The sequence below is a fragment of the Vanellus vanellus genome, assembly GCF_965231255.1.
Source record: "Vanellus vanellus genome assembly, chromosome: 3".
NCBI lineage: Eukaryota > Metazoa > Chordata > Aves > Charadriiformes > Charadriidae > Vanellus > Vanellus vanellus.
Window position 1 is genome coordinate 38,418,147 of NC_138907.1, and position 13,983 is coordinate 38,432,129.

General features: G+C 38.8%; 1 protein-coding gene across 1 annotated transcript in view; it reads right to left on the bottom strand.

The window, feature by feature from the left end:
- CRIM1 (cysteine rich transmembrane BMP regulator 1) overlaps positions 1 to 13,983 on the bottom strand; it is a 200,696-nt gene that overhangs the window by 53,941 nt on the left and 132,772 nt on the right. Inside the window, exon 7 of the mRNA XM_082480172.1 lies at positions 13,187 to 13,384. Within this exon, the coding sequence (XP_082336298.1) occupies positions 13,187 to 13,384 (198 nt within the window). The remainder of the gene's footprint in view (positions 1 to 13,186; positions 13,385 to 13,983) is intronic.

Genomic DNA, 13,983 nt, shown 5'->3' on the forward strand with positions numbered 1-13,983 from the left:
GAGGACGGTGACATCCAAGTAATGCCTGGAGCTGGCTTTGCCCTTACAGAGCATACATTAGCAGTACCAACAGAAAAACTGAATGTCAGAAAAGAAAAAAAAAAGAAGTTTTCAAGGTGGAATAAAACCGTATTTTCACTGGTATTTTTCTACCCAGGATACAGGATACTTTTGTAATACGAACAAACCCAATTCCCAGGCCACTCTTTTCTGCTATTTTCTGACTTTTGAGACATCCCGCTCACCCTATGAGTGATGTGACAAAACTTGTATTACAAAGAACAGACATTTTCTTCTGTTAACAAAGTGAAATACTATGTATATATATAACACACACACGAACGCAGGATGGCCAACCTGGTCTAGTACTGTACCACATATACAGATCTTGTACTTGGTTGAGTACTGAGGTCTTTAGATAATGCTCAGCTGAAGTATCCAGAAATGGAGAGAAACTGATGCACCCATGTTTCAGTGAGACCAGGGGAAAAACAGTTTCTTAGGATTAGAATTTTATAACAAACACAGTTTGATCAATTCAAGTTATCAAAAAGAATAGAAAAAAAAACCTTAAAATTCACCATTGATTGCTGAAGCCCTGGAAAACAAAACAAATCAAAACAAACAAAAAAATCAAAACCAATTTATTGCAACCTTGTTGACTTCTACTGTTTACCTGAATGTTAAAAATGAACCATTCACTGAAGATTTCATTTTTCCTTCTAACTTTGCAGACTTCTTTTACATAATTATTTAGTCGATTTTAAAGAGAAAAAAAAAAAAATCTTCCCTAAGGCTGGTACCAGAATGAAAAATTATACTCATCTTTCTATCATACCCTTAGTTGTTCAAAATCTGAACTCTGGCCATTGCATTCGTATCAGAAAATGAAGAGGGATTCCACTTAACTGTACTACTGCAAAGCCATGTGTATTACGAGAGCACCAAGCGTTTACTTTTGGTTTGTGTGAAGGACAAGAGGGACCTGAGTTAGCAGAAGCAGAGCCTGCAGGTGCAGAGAAGTAATGCTTCCCCTTCAGTTAGCACTTGCGAGCCCACAGCTGGAGTAGTGTCCAGCTTTGGGCTCCTCAGTAGAGGAGAGACACTGACACACCAGAGTGAGCACAGCACAGCACAGGCCACCAACCTGGTCAGGGGCTGGAGCAGGTGGCATACAAGGACAGGCTGAGAGACCAGGACTCTGGAGAAGGAAGGCGAGGGGGACATCCTACTGCTGGCTACCAAACGGGAGGGTACAAAGGCTACAAGGCCTGGCTCATCTTGGAGGTGCTCCAGGCTATGATTAGAGGCAACGTACACGAGTGTGAACACGGGAAACCGCAACTTGATAAAAGTTGTTTTGTTCTTTCTTTTAAACCACATGGGTGGTTGAACGACGACAGAGTCCTAGAGAGGTTGTGGGATCTCCGTCTTTCAAAATACTCAAAACTTAATTGGGACAAGGCCCTGAGATCCTGCTGTTACTGGACCTACTTTGAGCAGGAGGTAGGACTAGAAAAATCTCTGGTGGTCCTTTCCAACTTGCATGACTCCATGAATTTCACCTTCACACAAAGTCAGGACATTTCCAGTGAAAGCAGCAATATCCTTGATGGATCCTAATCAGGGAACTGAAATCCAAAGATAAACATTTCAAGTTCTGATGATTTCTGTATGCTTTTGCCAAGCACTGATTACCTTCCTTCTGCAATAAGAGTACATATTTGCCTAATACCACCTCTCTGAAATCTACTTAATGACTTAAAGAGTAGCTTTTTATTTAAGAAGCAAAATTTCTTCCAGGCAGTTATAACGGTAATTCTCTCTGAAGCGTTATTTAGTGACAGCCACAACCACCTTTAATCAGTCGCATCTTTTTTCCTCCTTTAAGGTAATACATTACCGATGCTTCACCTCTTGGCAAGCTATTTCCATTATTATTATTATATGAAAAACACTTAAAAAGAGCTCTTTGCTTTGTTTCATTTGGAATGCAATATTTTCACTCAAAACAGGTTTTGTTTTACACTTTCAGTAATACCATGTGAGGGAAATACCTACTCCAGGCTTTTACAAAATTGGTTTTAAGTAGGGAAGTTACTATTGCATTCTAAGTTTTTTCTTCTGTGTGTTGTTAAATATAACGATGTTAAACCCAAATGACTTTAAAAGTAAATAGGGAACTTCTATTGCTTTTTCTAATCGACTGTTAAAAATCTAGACCATCATGTATCTTAACCCAAATGTACTAGAAATGTAAAGGGACAGGTATTTCACACTACTCAATCATTCCAGTTTTTAATTCCACTCATAAATGTTGCCCTGTCCATACAGAAGGGAAAAAAGCTATCCCTATTATAAGAAAACTACTGCATTTTCCCATGCCATAAAAGTATGACAAAAGTATGCATTGAACACCTGGGTTCAGTTACTTTGATTCAAGACCAATGGTTACTCCAGCTAAGCAGATGCAGGAGGTCTGACTTCTCCTCTTCGTCATCTTCATTGGTGCTCCCAGTGCGTATGCTTGAAAGCCAGCGAGTCCTACCAACGTTTGGTGTAAAGTGACCCAAACACAACACATTTTCCAGTGACATAATAACAAACTACTGCACAGTGTGGGTTGACAGCAGTCAACAAAACCAGGCAAACAGAGGGTATTTTGGACCCGAAAGCTGCAAGTGTTTTATGTATGTACGCATGCATGTTTTTCTTGCCTTGTTGGACTTTTATATATAAATTTATCTGTATTCATATAAAACCAACATTTCCAGCCAACTTCACACTAACAACGAGGTTTCAATCTGCATCATAGAAACACATTTCTTCATCAAAACTATAAAACTGTAAGCTCTATAAATATATTGCTATATAGAGGTTGAAATTTATCTTTTGAGTTCCTTCTTTAAATGTATATTCTAATGAAGATATTTTGAGGAATTATTTGGAGAATATTGCTCACGCAACTGGAAGATAAAGTTGCTAGTGATTTCTTCGCATGCATAAGAAAAACATTAAAAAAAAAATTGCAAAAGCAGCACATAAAAAAGCATTCATACTTTGAAAGGCTGAATTACAATCAAGGTAATTTCAACATATAAGTTCATACCAACAGTAACACATGAACTTTTCAAACACACCAAACTAGCTGTTACAAGGCACAATCAAGCCAGCAGGCCTAAAAATAATCCTAAACTTAAACGTGAAGACTATGCAGTCATAAATGTAGAAGAAGTGCTTCACCGCTGAATGCTACAACTCCCCATCCTCCTCTTTCATATTCCCATCTTGTTAATGTGAACAAGTATAAAGACAGCCAGATAAAATAGGTTAATTCCTTGTGCATATTACTAAAAAGGCTGGAACGTGGAAACACGTTTTCAGTGTATAGCACAGGGAAGCTTTATATCCACCTGTGAGCACCACTATGTATGTTCTCCCTACTTTTAGACCAGCAGTATTGATCATCCCCCCTCCCTTTTCAGTATAAATGGGGAAACAAAATAATTCTAAATTCTGCCCATTGATATTTCCAATACTTTTAACAATTTAACCATGCGGGGGATGGGGGGGGGGAAGGGGCTGGGGTGTGTGATTTGTCATGGTTTTTTTGTTGTTGTTGGGGTTTTTTTGGTTTGGTTTGGTTTTTTGGGGTGCTTTTTTTTTTTTAGAAGGGAAAACAATAAGAAACTTTGTGTAAATATCTTATTGTGCTCAGCCACAAATCCAAAAAAATAACTATCTGAAGTTTACACATTTAATTTACAATTTTTTTTAATCCCAGAGAGAACAACTCATCTAAAATATCAGCGCGTTTAGATTCTGCAGTGATTGGTCTTGGGATATTTGGAGAAAGTGTTAGCCAGGCACAAAGAAAAAGCTCAACAGAAAAGGATTCCAGAACACTCAACAACTCATCAGGAACATGAAATGAAAACCTCTTCTGAGAAAGGAAGGAAGGAAAAAGGAGTCAAATCCATGTTCTACACATGGAGAAAGACCTCTAACATCAATAAGAAAGAATATGCTCGTGTTTCGGGAAAGTGAAATAGCTCCCTCTTCTGTAGTATTTTATAACACAAACTACCTCGAAAAAGATTAAGAGGTTCTAATCCTACGAAACCAGCACCAAATGACTTAGAGAAACATAGCATCAGTGCATTCAAGTATTTACTATGAAAATTAAGGGGGGGGGGGGGGGGGGAAGGGGAAGTGAACAGTGGTCTAACCTTTTTCCTAATGCTTTAGGTGATAAGAGGCTAAAAACTGGTCCTGAAGGGTGTGCTGCTCAACAGCCTTTCATTAGAGTCCGCATACTTGTTTGAATTTTGTCTGCTGTCCAAAAAAGTTAACTGCAGCCTACTAAGCAGCAGCATGTGTGTTTACTTAAGCTTCCTGTAAAAACATTCATATCATTCCAAGAGTGACTAAATGTTTTCCATCCTCATAGTTCGCATTCCAGCCTTCCCCGCCCCTCCAGTTCATTACATGAAAAATATCAGTCCCAAGTTCTGGGCAAAAGAATTTCCTTCCTGGGTTCAAAATACCTAATGTCTCGCAGGAATTTTTTTTCCCAGAGCTTAGCTATCTGTGTTAACTATCAGAGTCTAATAATTCAGCATCACATAACTATTTATAAAATGTATGCAAGTACTTAAGATGTCATAATTTTCTAATGTCACAAATAACTCTGAAAATAGATTTACTAATACTTCCAACGACATAGTTCAGTTTGGCAGGCTTTTATTTCAGATTTTATTCACACTGTGAACCTGAAACTACTTAAATATGCATTTTTCCTCGAAAGTAACTATTATAATCCAAGACTATTTTTATTGTTGAAAACTGAAGACGTCTCCTATGAACCAAAGCTGCATGGGGGGGTTTCTTTTTTGCACTGATGCAATCAAAATACTCACAAGCTTTCCACTCCCAAGATGCAAAGTTTAAAAGTTTTGTCTGTCGTAATTGCTTCTTCCAGTTTTCTGTTTAATAGGCATGTATACCCTTCAAATATATCTTAATGCTGATGAGACTTTTTGACGATTTTAGGTGGAGTGACACTAAGGAACAACCACTTTTATTAAAGCAGAATCAATTAAGCCTGCCTATCAAGAAATATCCAAACAGGTAAGAAGGCCATTCAGTTATCGTTACTAGGTGAAGATACAGCAAACACACTAAATTAGCATGCATCTGGGGAAAATCGATGAATGCTATAGGCACTGAAAAGAATTAATTAGAGGATCCATGAGGTTCTTTGAAAGTGAGACATCCTTAGTTGCATGGATATGTATTCATTAGGATTCTTTGGTTATTTATCCATTCAGTAGTTTTCCACTGAACTTAACGATCAATCATTGAAAATTAGGAGAAGATTAGTATAGTCTTCCTCACTTTCTTAAACTCAGAGAGACTTTCGTTGGCAGTAGGTTTCATTATACCCTGGACTGGGTGGTTCAACAGCCTCAGCTGCCTTGTGTAAAACTGCTATACTAAATCATGATCTGGCAAATGTAAGCCCAATTCTCCGCAGCTCGGCGTTTGCATCCCTTAATTGACTTTGATGAAAAGGCTGGTTGAGAACTGCAGTCCTGCTGCCGAACAATAACTTATACTTCATGCTCTAAGGAGACCCTCTGGGCCCAAACCCTGCGCTGGTGAACCCTGCTCACTGCCACTGACTTCATCCTGAATGAATCAAATTTCTTTTCACTGGACTCTGCCGCCTGTTTTTACTTAATGAAGTGCTGGACACGCTAAAGGAACTGAACTGAATTACATCTCAGCTAGAGTTTGGAGCCCTTTATTGATGAAAATGTTAATTTCTTTTTGTGAAGATAAAGTGTCAGCCATAATGACAGCAAAGTAATGCAGGGCCTTATTCACGAAAATCCTCCGAGGGGATTTTGTTTAACGCTTAATTTCTCATTCACAGCTTATGCTGGCACCCTGCCACCTGTACCTGAGGGCTCTCACGAAGAAGGATGTACTGCGAGATAACCAATTACTGTGTACCAGCGGACGGGGTTGCAGCTTTCCCTGTGAATAGCCTCAGCCTCCGGGAGGCGCAAGGGAACAGAAGCAACCATAGACTTTCCTAAGGGACATTTTTGGCACCAGTGCCAGTGCCGAACACTTGTATTCTCATCTTTGTTAAAACAGAAAATCAGGTATTTTCATACTATTCTACCCAATATTTACTTGCTGTGAACACAACTACTATTCCAATTTGCATACAGCTGTCCACAGATGCAGACGGCCTGAGGGAAATGTGGTTATTTCTATCACTGCAGCTTGTTTGGTGTTATTGATATTGTTATTATATATTGATACTAAACAGCTATTTTAAGCTCCAGTATCCACATTTTTTGGGGGGGTAGAAGTTGTTAAAAATGGAATTGCTACTTAAACAACTCCTTGGAGAGAGGTGGGGGAGAGCATCTGTCCTTCCTCTCAGTGGCCAGTCTGGCCCAAACCATGACAACCACACCCATTTTATTTATAAAATAAACAATTAATAGCCCAACAGAGAAGCAAGCAGCTCTGTAAGCAGCAGTACTAACAGCAGCCTGACGGCCAATGAATCTGGTTACCTCCAACAGGACAGGTACACAGAGCACCTCCCACGAAGAACCTCTGAGCCTAAAGAAATGTGAGCGCATACCAAAATTTTTCAGTCCCCTATGGCACTTGAAAAATCACTGTCTCCCCTCCACCTAGCTGTCTGTTTTCATCAAATCTGCAGAAATGGGTTGTCTTGGAGAGCTCCTCATGCTACATGAAGCCATCGGCTCTACAACTGTGGGGAAGGCAGAGAGGGACAGCATGATTACCTAAGCCTCCGCTCTTAATAAAGACAGTCTAGAAAACAAAGAAAGAAAAAACAGACTAAATAGATAATAGATTAAACAAACAAAGGCAAATCCCAAAGGACCAATATCATTACAGCAGCTATAGAAGCTATATTGAAGCATCCACCAGAAGCTTAAAACTAATTCTTTGTGTTAGATCCACAGAACGTGATGGACCCGCTTTTCCCAGCTCTCACCAGTGAAAGGAGGTGCCTGCCTTGAAAAGCCGTAGACTGGAGAGCTTGAGTGTGGGCACAGGCTGAAGAAGAAAGGTCTTCCCCTCCACACTACACGGTCTGTCTCTAGTCTCATGCCTTATGGGTGATCCTTGCTTTCCGCCTCCCCTGGAACTCAGACACGCTCACCTCGAATTAGCCAGCTCCCTGCTCACACCTTGGGCTTTTATCTATACGCTTCTCGCACCAGCACAACCCACAGTCATTGCTGTGTCCGAAAACTGGCAAGAAGTGACATGGATAGGCATACTGTAACGAGGTCTTGCCAAAGGGCCTTTGATCACTTCAATGTTTACTTAAAAATCTCAGCAGCTATATATTGGTGAGCCACAGCCATCACTTGCGTAAACACCGAAAGCTACACATGAATTACTACTACTGCTTTCAGTTATGTAGGCAATTTCCTGAGCAAATCTCCTTTTGCTGAGGCAGAAAATACAAACTCCGATGCCCTGAATGCATCAAAAAGAAAATCTTAGACACGACATGCCACAGGAGGAATTTTGTTTTCCTCAACAACTTTCTGCTTTCCTCTAAAACCCATCTTCCCTCTTGCAATTCAATTCCATTCTCTCTTGTCCTATCTTTTTCTTTGCAAGAACCTTTTAGGCATTTGAAGACTGATACCTTTTCATTCCAACTTCATAAGTTTCTCTTTAAGCTAAACGAACCCAATTTATTCAGTCTGTCTTCCTAGGATATGTTTTGCAAATTTTGGACTGTGCTCATAGCCCTCCTTCTGACTCTTTCCAGCTTGGCTCCATCATTTTCAGAGGAACAGTGTCCTGGCAAAGACCAAAGGCCCAATATGTCAGCCAGGGACATACCCACCCAGAGGACAGAGAGCAAAAAAGATTACTCCAGGTCTTGCAAACTGTACTCTTGATTGTAATTTCAGTCTGGTGTTTGCCTTCTCAAGGCTCTGTTAAACCACATTCAACTTTTTCTTTCCCCTTAATCACCCAGCTTCTCCCAGAGAACAGCTATTTAACAATTACTCTGGTTCAGGACTCATGAAGAATCTCCTCCAAGCACAGTGCACTGTATTTTCCCTCACTGAATTTGGTCAACATTTTTCAGCCAGCTCTCTGCTTTAAAACAAATATATGAATTCATATTCTGTTCTCCAAGAAACTGGCTGCCCTTTTTAGTTTTGTCATCTGTAGACCAAATAAATTTAGCTTCGATCTGAGCTACTGAAAACATCAGAGTTAAACCCAGCACAGATACCAGTGGATACCAACTACAATGCAACTCAAGAAAGGCTGCCCACAGATTTGAAGACCAAATCCATATACAAACCCATTGTACTGGAGCGCTACACCCATACATACCCCTGCCCTCCATACACCTACCCCACCTTGCTGCCCCCTCCTCCCCACCAATCTCTCCCAGGAGCTCCAGTGTAAGGCACCTCACTCGCCCTCCCCCTTCCACCAGCAGCATCAGTAGACAAGATGTAAGTACGGAAGGGGTGAGGGGAGCTGAATAGTTACCCTCTTCTCCAATTCCAGCAAACCCCAGATAAGCATTCAGAAAATTACACATTTCAAACCAATCTGGCTGTCCAATCAACACTGGAACGTATATTCTGTTGGCTACATACACACACAGAGGATATATGCTGTGGATACGTATACAGCAGCATGTGAAGCAGCATTAAAAAGCACTTACTATGGAAAACTGATTCAGATCAATTCTGTATGGTAATATTACATATCATAATTCCTACTCCTTGATCTCTAATTTAGAAAGCTGTGAACAGCTACTTCTGTATATCTTCAGTCTCTACAATTGCTGCACTCTGGTTTTCTTGCTGCTGTAGTAACACCACCACGACTTTCTTCATGGGGGAGTGGGAGAGTTCTAGTTTGGTCTGAATTTGTGTTCAAATGCTGAATGCATTTGTGTGCTGACATACTGCGTTGATATTTTGAGAACCTTTCTACTACACTATATTTGATTCTTTGTCCTCAAAGTTTTTTGAAAATGTAATCCAAGAACAATTTTCTCCTTACGTAGCTGCAGGAATGTAAATGGATCTACGGGAATAGATATTTCCTTTCATTGAAATTGATTATAAAACAGCCAGGAAACAACTGAATTGGCAGAATTGTAGGTGCAGCAGCATTTAGATTGAAGACAGAGCAGGGAAAGTCAGAAATGACTGCTACTTATAACCGTTTACCTGGCCAGACCCACAGGCAGCTTTGATTTGAATTTGTCCATCAGTCTCATGCCTCACAAACTAGTCTACCCTTCAACACTCAAAATAAATGATAGAAACATCTTTGACTAAATATTTTGTTTCACATACTAAAGAGCTAATATCTGACACACTTTAAGTTCACAGAATTGAAGCTGGCTGCTGGCAAGCTGGATCTTTTTTACATGTAAACAGAAGTCTGATGAGAAATAAATGCAAACTTAAAAAACAGTGAAAAGCATATAAAGCCTTTGCCTGAGTATTCTTGATCCAATGCCTAGCTTTAAATGGAAATATGGGCTTGAAGTGGTCCATCAGCAATTAAATTGACAAAAATAATAGAAAGTTTTCAACAAGTATCAGTTGTCTTCTTGCCTTAGAGTTGAAGCATAACTAAGATTCTAGAAGAAAAAATAATTGTTTCCTACATTTTGCAGTAGTCCCCAAAAAAGTGAAGTAGTTAATGTAAAAAGAGCTATGGCTTAATCAAGAAGTGTAACGTACAATATATGTAAAAGCAGAAAAGTAAAGTACATTCGTAATGAAACTGTATAAGACAACTTTGGAATTACTATACACCATCACTTTAAACCGACCTACAAAAAGAACATTATTTCACTATGATATATCTTCTACAGACTGAACATTTTACAGTGTGAGTTAAGATGTGAGTGAGAACTGGGAGCTATTAAAAAGAAAAGTGTAAAATGAGGTATGTATATTCTTACAATTACTAGTAAACTACTATTTCAAAATCATGTGCTAAGTTTACATTAACTTTGCCCATTTATTGAACATATCACTAAGTTACGCTGCTTTTTCCCTTGAATTCCTTTCTCAAATAACTTGTACACTTGAAAATATGATAGTACATAGTGTCAGTGATCCCAAACCTTAGCCAACACTACATATGGATTTTGGTTTTCTGTGCTGAAAAGTAGGAGATAAGAGATGCAGAAGGATGGGAGAAAAGGAGAACAGACTGGAGAGCACAGGACAGCAGGTTTAAGCTGTTAGTGCAACGTTAGTAACGTTTGAGCTTCCATTCATTCGACACTTCTGCTCATACACTAAACTGCAAAATTCAGGTTAAGCTACAGATATGCAGATTTAATGGGGCAGTATGGAGGAAAAAAAAAAATCATATAGCTGAAACTGAAGGTTTTTAATTCCCTTCGGAAAAACTGTATGTTATTGCTTGTAGATCTTCACTAAACATATTGCATGCCATTTTCATTAATAACATTAAAATCAAGGGATTGATTTTTCATCCAACAGCTGATTAATAACAGATTTTTTTTTTTTTTAACGTTCTGGGATTTTCTTAATGCAAGCTTTCAAAGAAAAACGTTAACAGATCCAGAAAGACACAAAAGTCTCTTCAAATAACAAATTTTACATCTGATAATACCTTGATCTCTAATATATGTAAATAATTTTATGCAGGCAGCTGATCACAAGGCTTAGCAGCCTTGAGCTTGTTTGACACCCTACAACATAACTTCAAGAAGTTTGCTGGTACCCTTGATTTGTTAATTTCTCAGGGATTTTTTTAGTTATTAGTATTGCAAGATAAGTTGTTAAGCCTCAGATGCTGAAGTAATTTTTCATAAATTCATCCAAAGCTGCTTCTTGCAAGCTATATTTTTTATATATTAGGTTCTAGCATCTGAGCTCAGTGCTGAGTTTTAACAGTCCAGATTTTTGGTCCTTGAAATATTCCCAAATCTAAATTCCTGAAATTAAATAATTTGGCATTACGGAGTATAATAATCTGTTTTCTTTACTTTTGTTTGCTGTGGGGGAGGGAAGGGAAGAAAGAAGAGGGAATTCAAGTGTGTTTTCAGGTATCCTCTGACCACTGGTACCTAAGTATGCTCAAATCCCATCCTAGCGTAAACTATAACTACTTCCACTAATTGTTGGCTCTATGATTTACGTAATTTCATTACCACTTCATTGTTTACTCAGCCAAATGTGCCATCAAAGAAACACCAAGTCAAATGTGATGCTTTTAAGCTTAAAATTTAAGAAGTAGTTAAAAATACTATTCACTATTGCTCTCCTCCAGATGATACACTCAAAACCAGATGATACAATTGAGTGTACATCATACAAAAGCTAACATGACCAAGTAGATTGTCAGATTATTTTCTGAGAATGTAATTAAGATGACATAAGAATCTTATTTAAATATTGATTCCACAGTGCTATTATGGCAGTCTTCATCTGTTTGACCATCATTTGTATCATAAGTATAATTTAGCCCCCTCCAACAACAAGAAAAACAACTTTTATGGACTTAAGCAGTTGCTAGCTACTTCGACTTCGAAAGGCATAAACATGTTATAGCACAGAAATACCTAACCTAGTCCAGATGAGCTAACTTGTGTCCTGAAAGCACTGCAGAGGCGTTAATGTGGTACATTAATGAAGGACCAGCTTGGCTATGTTGCGACCTTTAGTAAGGAATGATGGAAGCCTGTGCTCTACCACGGTTCATTATAATTATCTCAGTTTGATATTGATAAGCATTTAATCCCAACATCTCTCATGAATATTCTCCAACCTGGAACCAGAAAACATAGACATTTGTCCATCTTTCTCTCATTGGAGAAAAAAAACGCCTCAACATATTGAAAATACTTACATCAACCTCTCTCTCCCCGTACTACCTTCCCGAGCTTGCTCACATACACACTAAATAACGAGGGGTGTCAGCGCATACTCTGCGATATCCATCATGAGGGGATCACTGGCGTTTAAAAGCAGTTAACTTGCTTTCTAAATTAATCCAGAGCAATCTGGATTAATCCGTAAAATTAATCCAGAGCAAGTAGCAACTCTCTACAATTCACTGGCAGCTTTTATACTTTAGCAGACACCTTCTTCACATCTTGTCATGTGAATTTTGGAATGAGAGAGCACCTGTAAGAAATCTTCATGCTCTTCAGATTTATCCAAAAAAATAAGCATCCCAGTGAACTTGGATGGATATCGCAACCCAAGAAGGGCCCCGAAACACATGCACTTACACAAAATTAATTTCATTCTTTTAGATATGGAACAGGAAATAAGTAAGTGGTAGCTCACTGAGCACCCACAAGCATTTGTACACTGCGAAGATAGCTCTGAAGACAGGTCTAGATTTACCATTTCTAAATGTAGCAATCTGATATTTTTCATGATGAAAAACTACTCCATAAAAAGCACCTCTGAACATACATACTTTTTTTTATATATATATAGGGTTTTTTTTTATTTTTTAATTTATTTAAAATGCATCAGTTTGAAAGCCTTCACATTTCCACTGCCAGGCTGGGCAAGCATTTACCATATGGCTAAGCTAAAATCTCAGTCAGTTATACAAGATATATGTATTTCCACAAGGTAATGAAAAACACATTTTAAAGTCTGAAAATTAATCTAACTCCCAGATATCATCCTTTGTAAGTTTCACTGAAATAATGTTTTATTCATACAATAATTATGTCCAATATCAAACTATATTGCACAAAGAGATTCTTAGTTGTAACTAAATGAAACTGGAAGAAGAAACTAGGAATAATCAAGGTATCAGTAATACCAGCCGACGAACATTTTTATCTTCTAACTTCTCCTATACTCATTAATAAGCTTTAAGCATAACCAAGAGTAAAATTAGTTAACGATGCCGATCTTAAATGACTTCCTTTGGGCCAAAAGAGTATCAGGTGTAGCCACATACAGGTGTAGCTAAACCATGCTTCCCCCCACCCTAGTTCGTCCAGTCACAGGCAATGCCGTACCAAGCTACTTCGGTCCTCCAAGATTTTCAAGTACACCAGGAATTACAAAGTAAGAAGCAGCCATGACAGACCGAAGTGGAATACCAGACGCTGAGAGCTTACCTTCACACACCGGGCAGCACTCCCCAGGGACTTTTACGGGATTCAGACAGCTCTGCCCGCAGGCGGTGGCGACGCAGTGCGGGTCTCCGTTGATGCACTGGCAGAACGTACAGTCGTCCTCTCGCCAGCGGTCTCCGTGAGCTTGGATCTGACCGTTGGCGTAGCAGCCAGCGGGGTTATTTACTGGATAAACTGGGTCTGAAATGAGAGGAATTGCAAGCAAACAAGTAGTTCTATCTTCGTTTTTATGCCCTGCCCACACTTTATATACGAATAAAACTGAAATACTCTATTTTATACTCCCTCAAAAGGGTTAAGCGCAGCCACCATCAAACCTCGAAAGAACCACACTGTGGTATACAGTGAAAAAATACGATAGGTAACTTAGATATTTCAATATTGAAATTTACTGTTGAAAAAGTTACGTCAACTTATACTGAACATTCATAAATTCAGGTATTTTTAACTCTTTTAACTCAAATTGCGTATGCAGCAAGCAGATCTAGAACAGAAAATATATCTACAAATGGTTGGGTTATGTTTTTTTAAGAGGCTTAATTTTTGGATTTTCTGGTTTTGTTCAAAACAAAATATGGATCTTCGATCTATTAATTTTTTTTACCAGCTTAACAAATTCTGAGGGGAACTGAAAACACCTCCATGAACTGCTGGAATGACTCCTGACAGCACCGCACCGCTATTTTATAGATGAGACCTCTGGCATACATCCTGCTGGAAGAAGGAGTCTGCCTTAAGCTACATCTGGTCACAGTTTTGGAGATATACTAGTTTTCCTC